The sequence below is a fragment of the Urocitellus parryii genome, chromosome 5 (assembly GCF_045843805.1).
Source record: "Urocitellus parryii isolate mUroPar1 chromosome 5, mUroPar1.hap1, whole genome shotgun sequence".
Classification (NCBI taxonomy): domain Eukaryota; kingdom Metazoa; phylum Chordata; class Mammalia; order Rodentia; family Sciuridae; genus Urocitellus; species Urocitellus parryii.
The window spans coordinates 155445871-155472954 of NC_135535.1; the positions used below are offsets into that span (position 1 = coordinate 155445871).

The 27084-nt window shown below is 33.3% G+C and overlaps 1 protein-coding gene across 1 annotated transcript in view; it reads right to left on the reverse strand.

The window, feature by feature from the left end:
* Positions 1 to 27084, reverse strand: part of Ctnna3 (catenin alpha 3) — a 1674700-nt gene that overhangs the window by 1236976 nt on the left and 410640 nt on the right. Inside the window, exon 6 of the mRNA XM_026394645.2 lies at positions 12832 to 13095. Within this exon, the coding sequence (XP_026250430.2) occupies positions 12832 to 13095 (264 nt within the window). The remainder of the gene's footprint in view (positions 1 to 12831; positions 13096 to 27084) is intronic.

Here is a 27084-nt window from a genome sequence, read left to right on the forward strand (position 1 = left end):
TCTATTAAGTATATTATCATGTCATCTGCAAATAGCGATAATTTAATTTCTTCTTTTCCTATTTTTATGCCTTTAATTTCTTTTGTCTGTCTAATTGCTCTGGCTAGTACTTCGAGAACTAAATTGAATAGAAGTGGTGATAGAGGGCATCCCTATCTTGTTCCAGATTTTAGAGGGAAATGCCTTCAGTTTTTCTCCATTTAGGATGATGCTAGCCTGAGGTTTAGAGGACACAGAGACTAATCCACAAAGTTACAATTATCTTATATTTGATAAAGGGGCTAAAAACATGCAATGGAGGTAGGATAGCATCTTCAACAAATGGTGCTGGGAAAATTGGAAATCCATATGCAACAAAATGAAATTGAATCCCTTTCTCTCGGCATGCACAAAAGTTAACTCAAAATGGATCAAAGAGCTTGATATCAAATCAGAGACACTGCGTCTGATAGAAGAAAAAGTTGGCTACGATCTACATATTGTGGGGTCGGGTTCCAAATTCCTTAATAGGACACCCATAGCCCAAGAGTTAATAACAAGAATAAACAAATGGGACTTACTTAAACTAAAAAGTTTTTTCTCAGCAAGAGAAACAATAAAAGAGGTAAATAGAGAGCCTACATCCTGGGAACAAATTTTTACCCCTCACACCTCAGATAGAGCCCTAATATCCAGAATGTACAAAGAACTAAAAGAATTAAACAATAAGATAACAAATAACCCAATCAACAAATGGGCCAAGGACCTGAACAGACACTTCTCAGAGGAGGACATACAAGCAATCAACAAGTACATGAAAAAATGCTCACCATCTCTAGCAATCAGAGAAATGCAAATCAAAACCACCCTAAGATACCATCTCACTCCAGTAAGATTGGCAGCCATTATGAAGTCAAACAACAATAAGTGTTGGCAAAGATGTGGGGAAAAGGGTACACTTGTACACTGCTGGTGGGACTGCAAAATGGTGAGGCCAATTGGAAAAGCAGTATGGAGATTCCTTAGAAAACTGGGACTGGAACCACCATTTGACCCAGCTGTCCCTCTCCTCGGGTCTATACCCAAAGGACTTAAAAACAGCATACTATAGGGAGGGGAAGGGAGGGGAGTGGGGATAGTAGGGGATAGGAAAGGTAGCAGAATACAACAGTCACTAATATGCCATCATGTAAAAATGTGAGTATGTAACAGATGTGATTCTGCAATCTGCATTTGGGGTAAAAAAGGGAGTTCAAAACCCATTTGAGTCAAATGTATGAAAGATGATATATCATGAGCTCTGTAATGTTTTGAACAATCAATAAAAAAAATAAAAAATAAAAAATAAAAAAAACAAATATGCCCATATTAATCCAGCTTCAGAAAAAGAATATGCCCAGTAGCTTTAAAAGTACTGATATAAACTAATCTCTTTTGTCCTACCCATTCCACTCCTATGAATAAACCATTATCTACCTTCTTTATAGTTTATCATATACATCTGTACCATATGTTTTGTTTTATATGTATTAACCTCTATATAAATGTAAAAGATGTAAAACTGTTGCATGGATTCTTACATTACTTGCTCTTTGAGGATAAAGCTTTGTTTTAATATTATTCATGTTGAAATATATTGCTATTATTTATTCATTTTTATTCATTATGGCCTCATTCCCAATTTTAAAGGAAAATTTTTAATGACATATCTAAGTATGAAGTTTAGTGTGGAATTTTACGGAAACTATTTATCAAGTTAAGAAAATTCACTTTTGTTCCTAGCTTTAAAGAAGTTTCAAATAAATCATATTTAATTTTTCAAATATTTTCTGTATTACTGAGATAATACTATACTTTTTCTCTTAATTTGTGAATGTGGTGAATAACATCAGTAGATAAGTTGAACTAACATCACATTTCTGAAATAAACTTAAATTTGTCATAATGAGTTTTTACCTATTGTTAATCAGTTTGCTCAAACTTTGTTTAGGAATTTTGCATCTGATTTCATATGTTAGATTGGCATGTAAATGTCCTTCCAATTAACCTGTGTAGTGTTGGCATTGGTTTTACTAGCTTCGTGTAATCAATTTGAGAGTTATTTCTTTTGCTATTCTCCAGACACTACTATGGAATATATTTACATAGACCCAGAAGTATTTGTGGTACTTTGCAAAAGTGTCTGGGCCTCTCATTTGCTCTAAGCAAAATCTGCATAGTTCTGCTTATTTTGAACCAGTTGAGTTAAACTATATTTTCCTAGTAATGCTTCCCATTTCATACAAAATTTCATTGTTATTGGTATGAATTTGTTCATAATATTATCTTTTAGTATTTTAACATTTAGTATTGTTAATTATATTCTCTCTAGTTATGTATTCCTCTTTTTTATTCTTCAGGTTATTTTCTGTCTCCTCTCATTCTTCCTAATCTATCTCACTAGCAGTTTGTCAATTTTATTGGTCTTTTCAAAAAACATATGCTTGGCTTTGTTGATCTTCTCCACTGTCTTTGTGATTTAATTAATTTCTATTCTAACCTTTATTAATTTATTCCTTCTTGGTTTCTTATTCCTATTTCAAACTCAACCTAGATATACAGCACACTAATTTTCAATTTGCCTTCCTTCCTAAAGCATTATAGGTAATAATTTCCTCTAAGTATTCCCTTTAGCTATATATCCCTCAAGTTTTATTGTTCTATTTTCACTATTTCTCAATTATAAGTATTTTTTAATTTCAATTATAATTTATTCATGACCCAGGAATTATACAGATGTACCTTTAAAAAATATTCCAAATAATAATTTCCTTTATTTGCCTAAATTATTTCTAGGTGTCCTATATAATACTAATGCTTTGAAAATCATCAGCTTAACATGCAGTCGATTTTTGTTAATTTACCATATGTCCAGGAAAAGAACACATTACAACCTCTTGGTGAATTTAAACGTTTCTCTTTAGATAGTAAGCGTTGTTAGCAACTTATTTTTACTGATACTTGTATAACTATACCAGCTTTATTTAGTAAGCTCTTGAATATCTTTTCATCCTTTGATTTCCAAACTTTCCTCTTTCTTTTATTTTAGTTATGCTTTTTATATGCAGTATGTAACTATATTTTGTTTATATTATAAGCTGTCAGTCTTCAGAGAATTTAGGATTTTATTTTTACATTTATTATATTACAGAAATATTTAGATTTATTTTATCATCCTAGGTCATCTACTTTCTATTTATCTAGTTTTTCCATGGTGTTTTTATCCTTCATTTTCTTCTTCCTTCAGATTAGTTTATTTTCTCTTTCCATTTTTCCTTTCTCTGTGTTTAGGAATTATATAGTCTATTGCTACACATTTTCTAGCAATTACTCTAGACATTTTAGCATGCTATTTAAATTAATGTATTCCTATTTCCCCTTAAATATAAAGACCTTAGAACACTTAATTCTGATTCCACCCTTCCTAAAGTATATACTATGTTTACAGATAAATTGATGTTGTACTTTTAATTATATAAAATATATATGGTTTTTTGATCCTCTATAAAAATTAATATTTGAACAGTAGTAAAGCCATAATATTTCCTCTGCTTACAAATTTTTGCATCTGCACCTTTATTCTATGATAATATTTTCTTTAAAAATTTTTTTCAGAGGAAAATTGCTCATAATAAACTACACAAGTTTGGAATTAGGTAAAAAAATAACTTTAATTCATCTTTGTTCTTGAACAATAGCTTCACTGTGCACTGAATTCAAGATTAACAGTTATTTTCTTGGCTGGAGAAGTATCTGTGAAGTCATAGTTCTTGCCTACTATGTGCAAGACCCTGGGATCAATCCCCAGTCCCAATCAATCACTTAATCAATAATCAAAACCCAAAGCAAGTTATTTTCCCTTGGGATAATTCTGTCTTGATGTATCTTTATTTGAGTAATTAGCTATCAGTTATTAAGCAACTTTTTTCCTGTTTTTAAAGAATTATTCTTTTTGTCTTTGGTATTCTTCATCTTCATTATAGTATGTATAAATGTGAATTTTTTTATATGTAGTATTTGAGATTTATCTGGCTTATTAGCTATGGAGATTGGAATTTTCCATAATTTTTAGGAACTTCTCAATAACTTTTTTTTAAACTTTTCTCTTCTCTGGTTTTTATTTTAAAATATTTTAGAATTTTTCACACCATCCTTCATGTATAGTTGCTGTTTTTTTCAAAATATTTTTAAATTCTGTGTCTCTGTGTGGTGAACTCAAATAACTTTTTCAAGTTTTTCATATTTTACCTAATTATTAAATTTATCATTATTATGCTTTTTATTTTAGATAGTTTTGTCTGATCAGTTTTGAAACTCTTGTTCTTTTAACATACCCATTATATTTTAAGAGAATAAATGAGGGAATAATACTACCTAAAATACTAATTTATTTTCAGTATTTTATTATTTTAATATCTGTACTGTTTACAGATCTGATTCTGCAATTTGTTCTTTCTATAAAATCTTACTCAAGGTGAGCTACCAATTTGTGTGTTATGAGAACTTATCTTCCTTGGAACTATGTAAGAATTTTTTGAAAACTTGGCATAAAGAATTTGCAGAAAAAAATTTGAGTTTATTTCTGGCAGGTCCCTGGAAGTATTGCCAAGACAGGACAATGTTAAATTACATTTTCTGCTAGGGTTTTAGAGACCACACAGATGATAAGAATTCTGACCTACAATCCAGACAAGGACAGTTTTATAGTTCAAAAAATTTCAAGATACATTCTATTGCTTTGTTTTGTTTTATTTTTCTGAACAACCCAAAGCCAAGGCTAAACAACTACCTTCCTGTAGGAGTTAGTGTTTTTCTCATTCATCCAATAAGGTAGTCAAATTTTAGAGATTCTCGGCTTCTCTTACAAGTGTCTCTTATGTGACTTTTCCACCTTGTAGTATAGAGACTTTGTTTTTTCTCCTCAGTTTATGGTCTTTAAAAATCCAAGCTTCAGGCCATAACTAGAAAAAAAATCCTGGTCCTGGCTTTTAGTCTTTATCTATCTGTGCCCTCTTTGTATCTGTCCTCAAAGAACTCACAGATTAAGTATATGCTTTAAAATATTTTATTCTTCATTTTAGTTCTTCTAATTCACCATATGTCTAGAAACCAAACAATTTTTAGGTCATATTAAAATACTTCTAGATATCATTATTGCCTAAATGTTCCTAAATGTTAATCTGATTGGTAGGGGTCTTATTTTCTCCTTTATTTTTTAGGTTCTTTTTAAAGTTTATTTATTTGTTTATTTACTTATTTATTTTAGGTATATATGACAGCACAATGCATTTTGATTCATTATGCACAATTGCACCACACCTTTTCATTTCTCTGGCTGTGCATGATATGGCATCACAACATATGAGCAGTCATACATGTACCTAGGGTAATGATGTCCATCTCATTCCACCATCTTTCCTGCTTCCATGCTCCCGCCCTACACCTCTGTCCCCTTTGCCCCATCAACGTTCCTCCATTCTTCCCATACTCCACTCCCATTATGGATCAGCATCCACTTATCAGAGAGAACATTTGGGTTTTGGCTTTTTGAGACTGGCTTACTTCACTTAGTATGATATTCTCTAATTCCATCCATTTACCTGCAAATGCCATGAATTTATTCTCTTTTAATGCTGAGTAATATTCCATTATGTATATATACCACAGTTTCTTTATCCATTCATATAATCTAGGTTAATTCCACAGTTCAGCTCTTATGAATTGAACTGCTATAAATATTGAGATGGCTCCATTACTATAGTATGCTGATTTTAAGTCCTTTGCATATAGATCAAGGAGTGGGATAGCTGGATCAAACAGTGGTTCCATTCCAAGTTTTCTAAGGAATCTCCATACTGCTTTCCAGAATAGTTGCACCAATTTGAAATCCCACCAGCAACATATGAGTGTGCCTTTCCCTCACATCCTAACCAACATTTATTATTGTCTGTATTCTTGATAACTGCCATTCTGACTGGTGTGAAATGAAATTCTAGAGTAGTTTTGATTTGAATTTCCCAAAGCAATCCTTAGCAAGAAGAGTGAAGCAGGAGGCATCACAATACCAGACCTTAAATTAATCTATACAGCTTTGGTAAAAGTATGGAATTGGCACCAAAATAGACATGTAGACCAATGGTACAGAATAATAGACACAGAGGCAAAAAACACATAAATACAGTTATCTCATACTAGACAAAGGTGCCAAAAACATATATTAGAGAAAAGATAGCCTCTTCAACAAATGATGCAGTGAAAACTAGAAATCTGTATGCACCAAAATGAAACTAACCCCCTATCACTCATCATGCACAAAAATTAACTCAAAGTGGATCAAGGAATTTGATCAGAAATCCTTTGCCTAATACAAGAAAAAGTAGGCCCAAATCTTCATTATGTTGGATTAGGCCCCAACTCCCTAACAAAACTAAAGTGCAAGAAATAAAATCAAGAATTGATAAATGGGATGAATTCAAACTAAGAAGCTTCTTCTCTGAAAAACAATCAATGAGTTGAATAGAGAGCCTACATTTTGGGAGCAAATTTTTGCCACACACACATCAGACAGAGCACTAATCTCCAGAATATATAAAGAACTCATTAAGCTTAACACCAAAAAAAAAATACCCAATCAATAAATGAGCTAAGGAGCTGAATAAATACTTCTCAGAAGAAGATATACAATCAATCAACAAATATATGATAAAATGTTCAACATCTATTTTCCCCTTTAAATAAAAATGAAAAACTACATACTATGGTCACCAACTGAAAAGTTTTAATCATAAGCAGCATATCTTCAAAGTTACAGAGAACCTAAATTAGGATAGACAGCTACAGAGAACCTATACTAAGATAGACAGCTACTAAGAGAAGAAAATACACATATTTTTTTCTGTGCTGCTTTATGTAAGAAAATATTATGAGCAGCATATCACTTAGATTTGTTTCTAGTGGTTTTCCTCACTATAAATTCATGGCCAGTTAGAAGTTAAATAAAATAAAGCCTTATACACCAAGTATATACACTTCTAGTAGGAGAAAGAGGGGAAAAGTAGAAGTAAGAGACAAATGATTTCATTTCAATATCACAATATTACAAGTAGTATTCTTATAACCATTGTTTATTTCATTGATATTTACTTAGCACTTACTATTTAACGTTTGTTATTCTAGGTGCTAGGAATATAACAACAGTGAATGAAGAGTGATGAATAATGATACATAAATGAAAATTTAAAAATAAGAAAATAATACAATATGTCTTTGAAAATGAAAAAATACTACACACATATCATTTGTTATTATCATATTAATAGAATAAGGGTGCAAATAATTCTTATGTACCATGATTACAATGACTGCTTTTCTCTCTGCACAGGAGAAAATATGGTTTAATGGACTTGGGAGTTTTCAAAGCAATTTTCACTGGCAAAGTTCCTTACATTTTCAAAATTACATTTCAAAATGACATTTTCAAAATTCTATTAATCTATAATTTGACACTTTTCTGTTAGAGTCTGTAAACAAGTCTGGATGACGCCTGGCAAAATGCCAGAGGGAGTGGTTTGTGAAGTAACGCCAGTGAGCCATGAAGTGTGGAGATTCCTTATTGGTTGACTGCTGTATCTAGTTTATGTTAATTAAGATAAGCTGTGTGGAATGTATAAATACCCCTCCTGTCCTACAATAAACGGCTCCTACTCCTGCTGTATCAATGTACACAAGTTGTTCATCACCCCCCCGCCCCCGGGTTATTTTGCTGCAGCCGGACTGCGGCACTTTTCAACTCTCATTCAGTCACAAATTCAGAAGAAACATCCAATAATTCACAATGGCCTTTCAAATAAATCAATTGTTTTAGCCTGTACAGTAATCTAGTTCAACTTCTATTTTCTTCACCAATAAATCTCAGATTTCATACCCACAAATCAGCCATGGGCCAGAATGAAAGATTTAACTAAAGCTTCGGTATGGTAGTTGTTGAGTAAGCCCTCTGATACATTTCCACACTATAAACACTTAATGAGACTTGTTCCCAACAGACTATCTGAGTATATACTACATCAATTTATTTCATAGTATTATATTTGTATGAGCAGAATAGAGGAAAGGTTATTTTAGATATTTTTACCAATATAGCTTCCTGTAAATAATGAAAAGTACAACTATTTAATTTATAAAATCATTAAAAATGGTTAAATGTTCAATAAATTCTGTGGTAGTATCTAGTTCAGACAGTGTTTGCAGCTATTGTAACTTTGATATAAAAAATATATAAAACTTGGGCATTTCATATTAGTTTATGCATCCCTTTCTCTGACTAGAATTGATGTCAAAGATTGTAAGGACAATATTGGCCACAGGAATATATCTTCAGCACTTCTGCTTGCCTTATTCAGAAGTGAGTCAGGCATTCAGAGGACCTTTCTTAAGAAAAAGACATCATTCTCATATTTATGCCCATTTTCATCAAAGCTACAGACACTCTCTCTCCCAGTTTCCAACCCCTGCTATTTCTTGCCTGTAGCAGTCACTTTCAACTAATATGAGAAATACAAGATGCCTCAGAAGGAGGAACAATTTGGAAATCTTCTGTCTTCTTCTATAATCCTAAGAATATAAAATACAATATCTGGGATAAACAAGATCCCTTATGGGAGCATCCCCTGATACAATTCTGTTTAGACTGTGGAAATGAGTTATACAATTCTATTCATCTACTCTGGAAAATTTCACCTCACCATACCTAAAACCTCCTAAATAACGACTGTTTATACTTTTTTATTAGTTACACATGATAGTATAATGATCTTGACAATCCATACATTTGAATCAAATGGGGTATAATTTCTCATTTTTATGATTGTACAGGTTTCAGAATCACATTGGTCATACAGTCACCTATATACATACAGTAATAATAATGTCTATTTTATTCTGCTGCCCTTCCTATTCCCCTTCCCCTCCCCTCCCATCACATCTCTCTACCCAATCTAATGTAACACACTTCTTTTTTTTTCTCCTTACAACATCATACATATATTCTGTATAACGATGAGGGTCTCCTTCCATCTTCCGTGCAATTCCCCTTCTCCCTCCTTTTCCCTCCCACCTCTCTTCCTTATTTAGTGGTAATCTTCTTCTCATGCTCTTCCTCCCTATCCCATTTTGAGTCACCCCCCCCCTTATATCAGAGAAGACATTTGGCATTTGTTCTTTAGGGACTGGCTAACTTCACTTAGCATAATCTGCTCTAATGCCATCCATTTCCCTGCAAATGCCATGATCTTGTTATTTTTTAGTGCTGAGTAATATTCCATTGTGTATAAATGCCACATTTTTTAAATGATCCATAGACAAAGTCTTACCCACCAAAAAGTTATTTCATCTTTTGGACTTGGTTATATTTATAATTTTTCTGATAGTTCATATAAACTTAAGAACCTTATCATATATTATGCTGAAATTTGATTAAGCATGCTGTGGTTTGGATATGAGTTGTCCCCTCAAATCTCCTGTGATAATGAAGGAATAGTCAGAGACCAAATTATTAGATTATGAGAACTATAACCTAATCAGTCCATCCTAATTTGAGTATTCTAAGTGATTGATAACTACAGGCCTGTGACCATGGCTGGAAGCAGTAGGTCACTGGGGACATGCCCTGAAAGGGTGCATCCTCCCTACATGCCTTTCCTCCAGGTCCTCCACTTCCCAGATACCATGAATGCAGTAGCATTCCTCTGCCAGAAACTTCCATCACCATGTTCTGCCTCATATTGGTCCCACAGCCACAGAGTTCCCTGCCTATGAACTAAACCTCTAAAACTGTGAGCCCCCCAAAACTTTTCCTTCTCTAAGTTGTAGGTATTTTAGTTACAGCAAGGAAAAGCTGACTAGCATAAGTACATCAAGTCTATGAGAAGGCAATATAGGATAGAATCAGAAATTCCTCTGAAAATAGAACAGACTCACATACTACTATGCACTAGCTTTCTAACTAGAACAAGTTACATAAGTTATGTCTCCGTATTATTTTCTATAAAATGAATATTTACCTTATAGGGACACTATAATATTTAGGTGAATAATTCATGTCAAATTTTTAACAATCAAAAAATATTATACATTTAATTTATTGAGGGCCCAATACTCTGTTAGTATCTAGGTGATATCCACTAGTATCTCTGGCATAAAAAAAAAATGGAGTATTCACTCTTACTGAAGGAAAAGACACTGGGGACTATCATGCTAAGTGAAATAACCCAATGCCAAAAAACAAGGCCAAATGTTCTCTCTGATATGTGGATACTAACACACAATAAGGAGAGTGGGGGGAAGAATAGAATTCCATTGGATTAGACAAAGGGGAAATGAAAAGAAGGAAGGGAGATGCTAATAGGAAGACATTAGAATGAATTAGACATAACTTTTCTATGTTCATGTATGAATACACAACCAATGTAACTCCACATCATGTTCAAGCACAAGATTGGGATCCTAATTAGAATAAGTTACACTCTATGTATGTAAAATATGTCAAAATATATTATATTGTCATATATATCTAAAAAGAAAAAAAACAATATGAATTTTTTTTAAAAAAAAGAAAGCTATGCATCTAATGAACAAGATTATTGAGTGCTCATTACATGGGACAAATAATTATGATGAAGAGTCACAATTAATCTTCTACCTTATTAGACAAATAATTCTTAAAATTTTCACATGGGTGATAATAACTAGAAATTTAATAAATTTTCACAAGGATGCCAGTAATTGGGAATTTAATAATGATTTTTAGACACGAAGACACCTGTGTGAAGATGTAATTAAAGAAAAAGCAAGCTAGATTTAAATTTATTAGTTTTCTAATGAGTTTATCATTAAAGTAATAATTTTAGAAATAATATATGCATTACACATGTTGTTTTTAGTTTACTTTTTAAATTCTAGGTAATTTTTTTTTGTAATTTTAATTATATTAATTTCTTCATTATAAAAGACTCCACCTCAAGTCATCTCTAAGAATGATACAAAAGACTAAGATTTGTTGAGCATTTATTATGTGTCAGGCATTGCTCTAAACATTTGTACCTTTGTTATTAATTCATTGATTCTGAAAAAAATTATGATGTAGACCCTGTTACTATCTCCCCTTTATAAATGAGAAAACTGAGAGTTACATAAATAAATTTCCCAAGATTACAAAGATAGGAAGTGCCAAAAGTGGGATAGGAACTTAGGAATTAGGGTTCTAGAATCCCTACCTTTGTTAAGCACTACATTATTCTGTCTCCCATTAAGAAACTACATATCTGACTGAGGTTTCCAATTGACATCATACTTGAAAGTCTGATAAATTTCTTAACTTCAATATTCAAAATTAAGTTTCTGGTCTTCTTCCCATAACCAGCTTTACCCATAGTCTTCCCTTTCATGGTTGATGAACACTTCATTTATATAACTGCTCAAGCAAGAAAGACAAACAAACCAACCCTCAAAATTTTCTGTTGTCAAGAGATATGCTGCCCATATACCCCTTCTAAATGAAACTTGCTGTTCAGCTATGGACAGGACTGTTCTCAGGTGTACAGGGCTATCCTCTCACCTTCAGAGCTCACACACTTCCCAGGGCAAGGTTACCTATATCCAGTAACTGAAAGAGGCATAAAGGCTTGTCCACTTCTGCTTAATAAGGTACTCTGGAGGGCAATCCTCTCTCAAGAATTCACTGCTGATTGACTCAGCCTTTGTGCATCTGGCTCTTAAGTACACTCTGCTCAGACCTGTCCCTTCCTTCTTCCCTTCCCATATGTGAATTCCTAATAACACCTTGTATCCCAAACTCCATTCTGTGTGTGATTCTGAAGAACCCAGCTAGAAACACCACCCATGACTCCTTTTTTCTCATGTCCCACACCCATCTGTCAAAATTCATTTGACTCTACTCACAAAATTTAGCCTTGATGTCCAAACTAAAATGTGAAGTGGAATGAGGAGGTACATGAAAGTGTAAGGGTGAAACCTGGATTACTATATAGCCTCCTACATGGTTTTTCAGCTTCTCTGGCTTACTCTTCTTCAGTCGATGCTCTATGTGCAACCAACATAGTCTTTTTAAGTATCTTTATGTTAAAACCTTATAGTGGATTTCCATTTAACTCAGAGAAATAGCCTACAGAGCCCTCCATAACCTATTCCCGCTGACTATCTACCCTAAGCCTCTACACTTGTCCCTTGCTGTTTCCACCCAGGTACCCTGGCTTCTATGCTGTCACTTAAACAAAGAGGACATGTCTTCAACACTTTGCTATAGTTCTCTATCTGCCCCATTTCCCAGTCTATATCAAACCTTTGACAATATCAGAGTTTTTCAATATAACATATGATATAATTTAGTTATTAATGTTTATTTTTTTGTCTATAGGCCCTGGCTAAAATATAAGCCCTTGTAAAATGCCAGGGATTAGATCTATCCCAAGCACATAGAGCAGTTCCAATAATAAATATTTGTAAAGATAATAAATCCTACATTTTGGAAGTTGATCTATATAAATAAAGTCATCACTTCAATCCAATAAACAATTCAAATTCATTGGCTTCTTTGGCAGAAGTTTAAAGGAATCAGAATCTACTGATAGAATACTTTCCTATTAATTCACTGGAAGACACAAGAAGTTCACAGAGACTGATAACTAGACTTTTATTTTATCATACTTTAGACTCTAGAAAATGGACCTGAAAGCCCATTTCTCTGTATTTTTGTACAATGACATCAAACCACACTTTACCTCTCTCTCAACATACCTCCAGCTCATCGAGCGCACTTCCCAGGGTTGCTGCTTGTGGTTCCGATGGGGCCGGCATATTCTGGATGCCTTGGGAAGCATTTGAAATTACATTGAGGGCATTCTGAATTTCTTCACAAACTGTATCCTTACTGGCTTTGAGGGAAGCAATATCAGAATGTTCCAAACAAGCTGAGCAAATGGAATGCAAGAGGGGTGAGTTCTCCTTCAGTGTGGCTCGTGCCCCTGCAATTTCATCCCTCTGATTTGGAGATTTTAAGTCCTGAGAAGGGAAATTAAAAAAAGAAAATGTAAAGGTATTTTTTTACAATGCATTATGTGTAAAAGACTTATACACAGAAGCTTTATCTTTCTGTCAGTATATACAAAAAGATAATAGACACTAAATAGTCAGCCATGAGTTCATTAAAGTTATCAATTATTTCTACATTCCTTCAAATTCTGAAGTGCTATAATACAGAAATGTGACGGTGCACAAGTAAAAGTCACAATGGTACATATGTATAAGACTTGAGTAGCTCTCAATATGTCAGCCACATCTTCATAAGTCACTAAAATACTCTGGCATTCACATAAGTGTATTATAAGACAACTTGAATTATAAGGGTGCTAATTCTTCTTTCCATAAATGTTGGATAATTGCATATAATTTTTGTTAAAATTAAGTGAGTTAAAAACACTAAATAAAACATCTTACCATTCAGCTACTTTTCTGCTGTTTTTCAGAAATACTAAAAATTTATCCTGAATCCTTCTTTCTTTGATAGTTATTCAAGATAGTTTCTGAGCATTTAATATATGTTAGCCCTTTTGTTAGACTCTGAGTTTACAAATGTGAACAATATGAAAGGGTATTGTTCAGATAAGGCTTATGTTCCTGTATGTGGGAAGGAGACCTTTCAATAAACAATAAACTAAGTAAACAAATACACAAGACAATTTCAGGTAATGAAATTACAAAAAAATGAAATGTCAAAGGGATTGACTTGAGAGAGGAAAGCTGTTTTAATCCAGCAGTCAACAAAGATATTTATGTGGAGATGACAATTTACAGTAAATCTAAATAAAGAGCCTTATAAACAGAGAATAGAGGCAAAAGAAAGTCCTAGCTAAGTGATAGCTGATCAAAGATACAGTGGAAAAAACCTGACTAGCACTACCTTAATGAAGTGTTAAAAGTTGGCATCTTCAGTGACTTCACATGGATATCATGGACTACTTTATACATCTGGCAAAGAAGAGGATATCATTTCTGTGCTTCTCTCTAGAAAACCACAAGCTTCATCCAGTCACGAGAAAAACAAAAAACAAAACCACATAGGGGAATATCCTACATGATCAGATGCAGTATTCCTCAAAACCATCGAGATTATGAAAAACAAGGAGACTGATAGACTGTTATAGACTAGAAGACACTTCTCAAAGGATCTGACAAATAAATTCAGGGTGGTACTCTGGACTAGATCCTAAACCAGAAATAAGACTTTCATGAAAATCTGGGAAAATTTAAATATAATCTATTAATAATTGACAGTAATATATCGATATGTATTTTTGTAACAAATGTTAAGAAAGGTAGATAGGAACTGTCTGTACTAGCTATGTAACTTTTCTGTAAATCTAAAATTATTGTCAAATTTTTTATTTAAATAAAGCTAGTTTAAGGAACATTTACAGTAGTTTATGCAATGCATAGATAACATCTTATATAATCTTCATAAAAACTCAGGATAAAAGTGATTCTTATTTCATTTTAAAGATGAGAAAACTGAGGTTTCAAGAGACTAATTTCTTTAACCAAGTGGCAGAGTTATAATGGTGACATTTATTGTATCAGTGTGACTCCCTATCCCTAATCTTGTCAACTGTACTATACTCTTTCCTGTGTGGAACAATTTCCTTACTTGCTGTATAAGAATGATGACTTGATTCTATATCGTCTAACTTATAAAATGCTTGTACACAATATCTTATTGACTCCATGACACCCCTTAAGAAAGTTAGGCTAACATTATTAGCCCTGTTTTAACTAAGTTGGTATTTAGTGAAAGTAGACTGGTAAAAGAATTTAGATCTTTTAAGTAAGTCTTTTGATTGCAATTCCATATACCCCTATGCTTTTTTTCACAAGATTCTGCCACCTCAGGATAATGCTGCCTGAGGTTAATAAATGGCTTTTGCTACTATATTTTTAGTTCTTTCTCTTCTGGAAATAAAGGCTGTCTGCTACTTTAGGCAGGCTTTGGGGAGATTAACCTCTTTACAAGATGTAGGGAGGACAGTTAGAAGTAGCTGTCAACTCACTATTCATACTCACTAATTATCCAAGAAAAGACATTTTGTGATTTTCTTGTCTTGTTAAAATTTCCCCCCCTTATTTTTGGTCTGGATTCTAGTTTCAGCTCCATTATTAGGGCTATGAGCAGGGTAAGTCATCCGTACTTCAGATGTCTGCTCTTTCATTTGTAAAAATGGAAATAATGACACTTCTGCCAACTCTCTCACAAGACTTAGGATACAGCACATCAGAAATGGAATATATGTAGAAAACAGTAAATAATTATAGAGTATGGAATTATTTAATTCCTCAATTTATCAAATTTAGCATATGTTTTTGTTCTGTGATGATCTTGGTGATTTTTATATCCCCCACAATTTTATAGCACCACTTACATTCATCCCACTGTGACATAGAGGATAAAGAGTTTAATGTTTACAAAGGATACATAGCTTCTCAAAGGAATAACAACAAAGAATTGAGGAAGATTCTCTGTATTTATAATATAATATAATATTTCCTCTGAAGTAATTTACACATTTATACTTCTTTGTTTAGATTGGCAGTGTCAGAATTTACGTAAGTGAAGGGTGAAAAAAGGTGAATGCAAATTATTACAAAGAAGGTTAAGGTTAAAAATTATTTCCTTTGCTCTGACAGTGGCTATGCATATTTACTATAAGTTGCAGTAACTTTAATACTATAGAGACTTTAGAATTTAAAAAGTATAAATATATTCTGGCTTTTGACCTCATACTTTGCCATCTCTGCCCAAGCAACTGTAGAATCCTTAATGAGCACTAATACCCCAAAGAGCAAGCCTATCAAGCCTTCAAGAAAGGAGAGGATCCATGAACATAGCAGTAATATACTATGACAGTGGATAGAGGAAAGAAAGGAAAGGTGAATAGTTTAGGTAAGAGAAATTGAGGTGAGAACATTTCTCCCAAAGGATATCAAACATAACAAATTTAAAGTAGTAAACAGACAGATAAAAGGAAAACTAATAACTATCATTCTCCTAAACAAAAGGTTGTTGTGGTAATGTTTGTGGTTGTTTTAACTGATGTTACCAGGGGTTCAAAGGTTCATAGGTTGTCTATATTCTAAGATTGTAAACGAAATCAAAATAAGAATTAAACAACAAGACCAATTAGGGAATTCACTGGATGTAGAAGTATACAGAATCTAATTCCTCCAGGACTGACACTCATTTGATATCTTTTTTTTAAGTGCTCCAGAAGAAAAAGCTCACATGAGATTTCCAAGTGAAGGAGACATTAATGCTTCCAGCTGATGAAGAAGCTCACAGATGGGATTAAAAAACAAGACCTTAAAAATCGGTGCAATTGGGTAGAGAAGTAACATATTAGTTTTAACCCTGGCAAGAGAACAAATATATTTAGGGATTTTAAAGATCACATAACATAAAAATGGAGGGCTCTAAGTTATAAGCTAATTCAACCATTCATTCAACAAATGCTTCAGAAAATGCATTATGTGTTGAGAATGCAAAGATAAAGAACTCATAGAGAATAAGGGGAGACAAATAAATTCATATGAAAATTAAAATAAAGTTATAAAATAGAGGGGATTTTAATCCCCAATCTTGAGGGGGTTAATGAAAATTTATCAAAAGAATCTTTTTCCAGTTTTTCAAGGTTCAACTGATAAATAAAATTGCATATATTTAAAGTGCACAGCATGATGCTTTGATATACAGTGTAAAATGGTTAACACAGTCAAGTTAATCAATACATCCATCAATATAGAGTTATCATGTGGGCATTGTAAAGACATTTAAGATCTGTTCCTTGTAAATATCAAGTAATCAATACAATATTATTAGGCATCATCACCATGTTGTAATTAGATATCCAGAATTTACTCATCTTAAAACTATAAGTTTATATCCTTTGACCAATATCACCCCATTTCCCCCCATTCCCCACCACTGCATCCACCATAATATTCTGTTTCTAGGAGTTAAACTGTTAAATTTCTTTGAAGTGAGATCACAATGTCTTTCTATGTCTACGTGATTTCACTTAGCATAATGTCCTCCAGGTTAATCCAAGTTGTTGTAAATGGCAGGATTTCAGAGAAAGTGAAACTTAGAGAATTAGAACTTATCCCTGTGAACAATGCAGAACAATCAATCAATCAATCAATCACTAGCATGTGCAAACGCCTGAAGCATGAAAGGAGCATGCAGCCACTACAGGTGTTACTACAAGTACAGAAAACCTGAGCAGGAATTCTGATAAATCCAGCTGGAAAGTTAGGCAGGAGGTATTTCACATACCATGCTAAGAACACTAAAAGCAACAAGTTTAAATATTTATTTTCAAAAAATTTCCCTGGTGAAAGCCTTTGGAATTGATTAACAATTATGACATTGTAATCAGGGAGACCAAGGACAATGTGTGCCTGAACACTGTATCCAGGTAATATTGAGGAAGTAAAAATTTTAAGACTGGGATACTTAGATGGGAGGGAAAAGAGATGGTATTTACAAGTATTTAGAAAATGGTTTCACCAATTGTACAGATAGTGATGCAGACACCAACATGGGAATAAAGAAAAAAGAATATGTTTGGAAGACAAAAGTTAAGCACATTTTGTCACCTACCAAATTTCAAATGCCACCATAAGATCTAAAATGAAAGCACACTCTAGAATTCAGAGAAGAATCTAGCCTAGAATAGACATATATGAATTATTAGCTCCCATTTGGGAGCCAAAGCTAAGTAGGAAGGTCCTTCTTCCCAGATGAGTGTTACAAGGAGAGGAACCTAGAAGTCATAAATTGTTATTCAAAGATGTCACCATAATAATTTTATGTGCTAACCCCAAAGGCCAAATATTGCATATACTTAAATTACCAAAAAGGGCATCAGAAAGTACTGAATATTTTTTTTAAAAAAATTAAGTTTGAAAATGTTTTTAAAAAATGCACACCAGAGTTTAGAACCTGTATTATTATGGATAATCATCTTTATCATAAGAAGCCACATAGAAAGATGAGTTCTGTATCAAGGAAACTTTAAAATGTGGATCTGATCACCTTAAAATGGAGTTTTATATTAAAGGACACATGACATAAACATCTATAAATTATGAATAAACTTGACAATTTGTTAATAGAATTTTTTCCTAAACATAGAAACACTAGATCAAAATCCAAGTACTATAACTCGTAATGCCTAATAGCATATGGCATATATTAGAAGTTTATTACACTTTTGTTGAAGAAACGAAAAGTACTAATGAATTGAAAAATAAGTAGAGGAAATTTAATTTATAATGGTGATGGAGACCTCAGCTATTATTACTCCAAGAAATCAAATTTATGAAGAGGATAATTAAACTATACCCATCTTCACATTAAATTTTAGCAAAGCCATTGGTGCTACTATGTTGGAAAATGGATAGTTTCTACCAAAGCTGAACACACCTTTTTACCAAGCTATTCCACTTCTAGGAGAGGATACACATATATAGAAATGTGTTCATATGTTCACCAAAGACAAATTTGAAAAATGTTCATAGCAGCCATCTCCATACTACATCTAAAATGAACTCAACCCAAAATAATAAGGGTAAACAAAATTCAGCTTACATGCAACAATATGATACATGGAACAAAAAACATCAGACACAAAATAATACATATTGTTTGATTCCGTCCATATAATGTTCAGACTCAGGGAAAACTAACCTATGTTGTTAGAAATCAGAATAGTGATTATACAGGGAGAAAAGACGATGGACTAGAGAAAAGAAGCAAGTCCCAGCAGTTCTCCAACCCTAGACTTAGGATGCAGGAAAAATTCTCTTCATGGATGTGAGTAACAAAGGAACCTCACCGGATTGAACTACAGGAAAAAAATTATAGAACTACAGAAAGTTGGTAACTTGGACATGAGAAATAATTCCTTAGAGACGCAGAGAAGAGTGGAGCAGGGAGCATTACGTAAGAGATGCATAGCCAGTGGATAAAGAAATTTAAAAATAAAGAAAAACTGACCTGGAGTAACCCATGGTCTACAGAAGAAGACCCATTTTAATGGACACAGAGTTGACATGGAAAGTTTATCAATGAAAACAAATCCAGAACAGTCCATGGGGGTGAAAGCGTTCCACGCGGGCCACAAGTCCTCCAGTGGGCCGGAGCAGAAAGCCTTCTAGGGATGTGAAGCTAGAAAGCCCACTACAGGCAGGTTCTGGAGGCACATTACCTAAGACCCTCTGTAGGTGTGGAATAGGGGGGCAGGTAAGGAATATGTTCCTGGACTCTGAAAGTTGTTCCTGTGCAAGCTGCATGGGTTTAGGAACTCAGCCTCGGATGAAAAAAATTCCCCGAATATGCCTGAAACAAGAGAGGCTGAAACAGGCACAAAGAAAATTTTACTTGGACCATTTAGCTTCTGGATCCCAAAAGAGAAAACTCTCATAATTACCGGTGCCCCATAAGAACTATTGTGAAGATGCTCACTGCAGCCACACAAGGGCATCTGCACACCAGGGTGGATAATCGATAGTTTACATCCACAGCAATGAGGGTGAATCCTGTGAAGAGTTATTTCCTATGCCCTGAAAGTAGAATTTATCTGAAAGAAGTCCAGCAGAGATTGGCAGCTCCACATCAATAGGAGGATAATCCAAATATCAAATACCCACCCACAGAGTTCCAAAACCCACTAAAGTCCAAACCTCACCTGGTAACTCCAATGCAGAACTTTGCATTATCACAGCTACAGGATTACACAATTCATCAGCACTCCCCCATCTACCCCACTTAATACTAGGAGCTTGGAAGTACAGAGCTAGTATGCCTGGCCAGCAGCTAGGTGAAGAACATAAATATAATGGTTAAAAACAAAGAGCCAAAAATAAATGTAAAGAATCAAAATTCATCCCTGCAAACAGATTTGATCACCAAAGTGGAAACAAGTCCTCTCTCATTTTCTTTTTATGTTTTCCCTTTGTATCTTTTTCTGTTATTCCCTATACTCATTTTTTTTACTTTTTTAAATTTTAACATTTTTTCAAATTTTCAAACATAAATTCATCATACTGTATTATTCTTAAATTTTTATTAGGCATGCTTTTGTGAGTGTGTGAGTGTGTGTGTGTGTGTGTGTATGTGTTCATTATTTATCCTTGATTAGGCTGAGATGTAGTACAATTACATGAGAGTTCAAATTGTTTGATCTGATACATGCTGGTTTGTTCATACCTAGGTTCTGGACCCTCCTATCTTACCTTCTTTACTCTCTTCCCCCAGCAAGAGCCAACATTTCCTCTTCCCATATGCTCTATCTTCTTTTAGTTATTTTCAGTTAATTTTTTATTGCTTCTTCTTTATAGCTGACACCTGCTACCTATCTCCTGCCTCTGATAATTTTTCAAAACATTTCAAACTTTCTCTTTCCTTCTTATTCCATTTTCTGTTACTTAAGAAACTATAATCCCAATAAGTAGTACAAATTACATAGTTTATATAATTCCTACTCCATTAAATTTGTAGTGATTATTAATATAGTGGAGAACACAGTAAACACCTGCTCTCAAATACCTGATCAAGTTCATGGTTTTTTATTGATGCTGATATTGTTAAACACTAACACCACCATTCCTATATAGGTGGTAATTAGCATTACAGTAGTCAAAATAGATACCAGGCATTTATTTTAAGGCCTTCCATCTGCAGCTGACATTAGTGTTATTCCTGGCTCTCCTCTTCCTCTAAGAGGAGTTAAAAAGAGATTGTGATACTTCAAGATGGCAGTTAGAGATTCTGCTGCCAAGAAATACTACAAGCAACAATGAACCTCACCCACCACAAAAGTTTTAGCCCCACCTGAGTATTAACTTTACCCTACCTCAAAGAATTGAGGAGACAAAAACCCCAAACCAACAACCAAAACTTGAGGAGGAACAATCAGAGAGGAATCTCAGGTTCATCCCTTGACATCTACTCATGCATCAAAAACAGAGAGAAGTTTCAAAACAAATAAGATAATTACTTACCAAAAAATGTACAAAAAAGGAGGAAGGGGAATCTATTTCAATTCATGCACAAATCCAAGACCACTAAAAACATGAGGAAATAGGCAAACAAAATTGAGAATCCCCAACAAAGGATCCCAAAAATATGAAAGTGGACAAAATTACAGAGAAAGGTTATAAAAAACTGATTATTAAAATGTTCAATGAACTAAAATAAGGTCTAAGGAATGAATTACAGAGCAAATAGAAGAGATGAAAGACCACTTAAAGAAATAAAAATATTGAAAGGAAACCAATCAGAATTCCTAGAAAGACACAATCAAATTAAAAATTCACTAGAAAGCTTTACTACCATACTAGACTTAATAAAAAAAATAGTACTTCAGGCCTTAAAGACAAGATATATGAACTTGAGTACACAGAATGCAGTAAAGGGGGGAAATGATTGAACTCTGGGACAACATTAAAGGACCAAACCTGAGAATCATTGGAATAGAAAAGAACATGGAGATACAATATAAAGGTAGTAAGAGCATTTTCAACAAGATAGTTTCAGAAAATTGTGCATATCAAAATTAGATATCTGGGCTGGGGCTGTAGCTCAGTGGCAGAGCACTTGCTGAGCATGCATGAGGCCCTAGGTTCAATCCTCAGCACCACATAAAAAATAAACAAATAAAATAAAGGCATTATGTCAATCTACAACTACAAAAAAAAATGTTTTTAATTAGATACCCAATACAGGATGCATACAGGACTCCAAACAGACATGATAAAAAGAGAATTTCTCCAAGAAAAAAAACAATCAAAATACCTAGCATATAAATAAAGAAAGAATATTAAAAACTTCAAGAGACAAATATCAGGTCATATTTAGAGGCAAACCAATAAAGCTCACTACTAGCTGATTTTTCAAATCAGATCCTAAAATCAAGGAGCACATGGAAAAAAAATATTCCAAACTCTAAAAGAAAAAAAAACTGCCAGCCAGGGCTGCTATACAAAGCTCAGTTTCAAATTAGAGGGAAAAAATAAAAACTTTCCATAGCAAAACTGATCCATGACCACCAAGCCAGAACTACAAAGAATACTCAAAGACAAAGTACACACAGAGAAACCCCAAAACAACCCCCAAAGGTCACACAGAGGAAGATCAATAGAAGAAGAATCTATTAAATGATAATCAAGGCAGTATTAAATATTTTTAAAAATCAAAATTGCAGGAAAACCTAAACACATACCCATACTAACCCTGAATGTTAATGATCTCAACTCCCTAATTAAAAGACTAGATTAGGAGAATGGATCAAAAAACAAGATCCAACTATATTCTATTTACAAGAGGCAAAGACACAGGCTAAAGGAAAAAGGATGGGGAAAAATATTTCACAAAAATATATGTAGAAAAATGAAACTAGACCTCTATCTCTTATCCTGCACAAAAGTAAAATCAAAATGAATGAAAGACTTAGGAATTAGTCCAGAAACATTGAACTGCTAGAAGAAAACATAGGGTCAACACTCCATCATATAAGTGCTGGCACAGACATCTTTAACAAGGCCCCCAAAGCACTAGAAATAAAACCAAGAATCAATAAGTAGGATGCCACTGAACTAAAAAGCTTCTGCACAGCAAAGGAAACAAATTAAGAGCATGAAGACATAGCCTAAAGAATGGGAGAAAATCTCGGCCAGCCAACCTCCTACAAGAAATCAATATCCAAAATATGCAAAGAACTGAAAAAAACTTTAACATCAACCCCTCCCCACATAACCCAATCTATAAATGGGCAAAAGAAATAAACAGAACTTCTCAAAAGAAGAAATTCAAATGGCCAATAAATATATGAGAAAAAAATGTTCAACATCTCTAGCAATCAGGAAAATGTAAATCAAAACTACATTAAGATTTCATCTCACTCGGGCTGGGGATGTGGCTCAAGCGGTAGTGCGCTCGCCTGGCATGCGTGTGGCCCAGGTTGGATCCTCAGCACCACATACAAACAAAGATGTTGTGTCCGCCAAAAACTGAAAAATAAATATTAAAAAATTATCTCTCTATCTCTCTCTTAAAAAAAGATTTCATCTCACTCCAGTAAGAATGGCAATAATCAAAAATATGAATAATAGTAAATGTTGGTAAAGTTGTGGAGGAAAAGTGACCCTTATGCATTGAAAGTGGGACTGCAGACTGGTACAAGCACTCTAGAAAGCAGTATGGAGATTCCTCCAAAAAAAAAAAAAAAAGAGAGATGGAACCACCATATGACCCAGGTATCCTACTCCTTGGTATGTTCTGAAAGATCTAAAATCAGTATGGTATAGTGATACAGCCACCTCAGTTTTTATTGAAGCACACTTCACAATAGTTAAATTATGCAATCAACACTGCCAATAGATGAATGGATTAAGAAATTGTGATAAATGTATACAATGGGGTTCTACTTAGTCATAAACTAAAATGAAATCATGTCATTTGCTGGTAATTGGATAGAAATGGAGAACATCATCCTAAGGGAAATAAGCCCGACTCAGAAACACAAAGGTCAAATTTTTTCTCTTATATGTGGAAGCTACACTAAAATAAATGAAAGGAAGAGGGAAGATAGGATTTTTTAAAGATATAGGGGAGATCAGTAATATAGAAGATTGAGAGGTAGTGAAGGGATGGAAGTGGAACAATGTGGAATGAATTATTAGAAACTCATGTGCATATATACATATACCACAGGGAATTTCACATTTATGTATAAGTGAAAAGATCCAATAAAAAATAAATAAATAGATAAGCAAAAAGAAGTCTAGCAGAGTAGAAGGAGAACAGCGAGGGCAGGGAGGATAGGAAGGAAAAAGGGGAGATCATGAACTGAAACCAAATTTTTTGCATGTATGATTTTGTCAGTATGAATCCAACTACTATATATAACTATAATGTTCTAATTAAAAAAAGAATAGTGGTTATTCTTTTTAGAACTACATGACAGTAGAATGTATTTTGACATATTATACACACATGGAGCCTGACTTATTCAAATTAAGATCCCATTTTTGTGGTTGTACATAATGTGGAGATTCACTGTAGTGTATTCATATATAAACATAGGAAAGTTATATCCAATTCTATTCTTAAGGAGTAATTAAAGACTAGAAAAGAATAAAGAATCATTTGGATTCTGGTAATTTTCTGTTTCTCATTCTGAATGCTTGTTACATAGGTGTGTTTAGTTTTGAAAATTTCATTGAGCCATGAAACTTTCAGCTGTACACTTTTCTGAATGTATAATAATCTTCAATAAACTATTCATTAATAGTTTACATATAATCAAAGAAAACAAAAATACTAGTAGAGTCAATCAAATAACCATGGTGTGTACCTTCTCTTGACAAATGACATCGGTATAAACTACATGTGGACCTGCCTTTCTGTCACATTTACTATTTTTAAGGGAGGATGTGAAAATTGGGTATGCAGTCCATCTTCTATCTACTTCCAGAGCTTGTCTTAAAAAGTAAGAAAAAGAAAAATCTGAAAATTTGTAAAATGAAAATAAGAGAAATCTGGCCATCAGAAAGAGCAAACTAAAGAATTTTCATAGCATTTGATTCCATGAATTTTAATACCTAATCAAATGTCAATAAATATTCTTATCCTAACATTTGAATTCTATGTAAGATTTTGTGACTTGTTTGCTTGTGCCCTTGGACAAGCCTGCATTTTAGAGAATCAAAGAAAACTTTCTTACTAAGCTTCAACCCTGCCCATGTGAAATAGCTCAGCAGTACTCTGCTCAGCAAAGCAGAACTATATGCAAATTATCAAGTTTCCCTTCCAGGTATTTAAGTGAGGTTTCTGAAGCTGACAAAGACACTCTGATAGGGAAGGAAAAGAGAACCAATAAAGAGCAGTTTTGTTTTCTTAAGATTAAGAAACATGCAACAGGAAAACCTATTTATACTTGGCTATCTGGATTCCATTTTTCTTGGTTTCTATTTCTAATCTGCTCTCTGCTGGGATGCTACATGCTAACTGCTTTACTGATCACCAGGAAGATTCATGTTCAATCAGAAAACAAAATAGTGCAAATGCTTGCTGATTTTAATTATTTTCTTGATACTGATTTTAATTATTTTCTACAACATAAATTAGGAATTGGTATTTTTAACCTTAACTGAGCAGAGGGATATAAGATGGTGAAACAAGAACAGACTATAAATAAAGTTTTGAAGGGAAAAATGCAAGATTTTATAATCAAGACATCATTAAGGAGCAGAGAGGCCTTTACTGCTTTCTATTCTTTCTTTACCAGTTAAAATTTCATATTAATAGGACAAACTCAACAAAGGGAAAAATAAAAAAATTCTTCAAATTCAAATAGGAAATTGAGAAACTATATAATAATAGAATCAAGCTTTCCTATAAGGTATGTATATGTATTCTGGTCCATTAACACATACCTTGGATAGTTCCATAAATATTAACAAATCAAAGAAATCACCTATTAAAACCTTATTACCTAATTTTAATGTAGACTACTGTGTCAGTCAAGAAAATGTGTATGTGCATGTGTGTGTATGAGTTCAAACTATGCCATGTCCATTTTCTATCTATTCAAAACAAGTACAATATACATCCGTCTATAGTTTGCCTAGGACTTATACCCAAAACCTGAAATTCTCTCTGCAGCTACCTGTTTTATGACTTTAAAAAGTAAAAGGAGTAAACAGAAAAATTAATTACTTCAGCAGGACCCAGTTGCTATACCTCATGATTCCCTTCCATATGTATGCTTTATCTTTTAATGTAAAAAAAATTCATATATCCATATGTCAGAAATTTGTCCTCTAAAGTATAGATTTATTAACAAGTATAAGAGTTAAACTGAATTTTAATACCTAATCAAATATCAATAAATATTGTTTTCCTAACAATTGCATTCTATGTAAGATTTTGTGATTTGCTTGTGAAGTAAACCATGTCTTTTCTGCACATTCTGGTGCATCTTACAGAGCAAATAGCATAATTTAGTCCAAGTAGGATGCAAATTTAGAGATATTGATACAACTTCCTAGTTAATAATTCCTATGCTTTTTAGTGGTTTATTCTGTTCAGCTTAGTTCCAGAAATTTTTTCACTAAAGATCCTATGAGGAGATACAAAACATATTATGCTTTGTTGCCAAAAGAAGAAAAGGACACTTGTCCAAAGGCACACACAGATTAATAAAAAGTTGGCAGTAGTGATTGTTTTTAAGAAAGTCAACATTTACTGAATAGCTATAATGCTTCCTTTACCCAAACACTCTAATTGCTTTCTCATTTAATGGCCCAGCTATGGACAGAATCCAAGATTGGCTCCTGTCTCAACACTCTTTCCATCCAACATGATTTCTATTTGCTATCAGTAGCTTCATCATATGCTTCCAAAGATTGCCAAAACCTTCCTTTATCTCTGCCCTTCTGTGGTTATACAACAGAAAATACATAATTCAGGCATATTTTTCTGACAAATAATTGTCATACTTAATAAAACTTAGAGATCTGAAACACATTCTTTATTTCAATTTCAGAATAAGATTGATTTAAAAATAAATAAATCCTGAAGTCAAAACTATAAGACTAGAAACTAGTGTGGTCCATAAGATCATTTAGAGTACTCAAAATTATCAATCAAAAATAGAGGAAAAATGAAATTAAGAAGTAACATCTTGAACAATTTGATCTACTTTTGATAAAAGAAACATTTTAAATTTTGGTAATGATAGCCTAATGGTTGCTTTTCCTAGATTTTTTTTAAAAAATTGTTTCCCTTTTTAATTTAATTCAGTGATGTTGAAATACTTGCTAAAGATGTAATATGAAAGCTAATACTACAAACTCAGATATTTATTGCAAAAGGAAGTATGAGTAGACCAGATGTCAGTCAATAGGAAATAACAAAGCCCTGGTACACAATAGAGT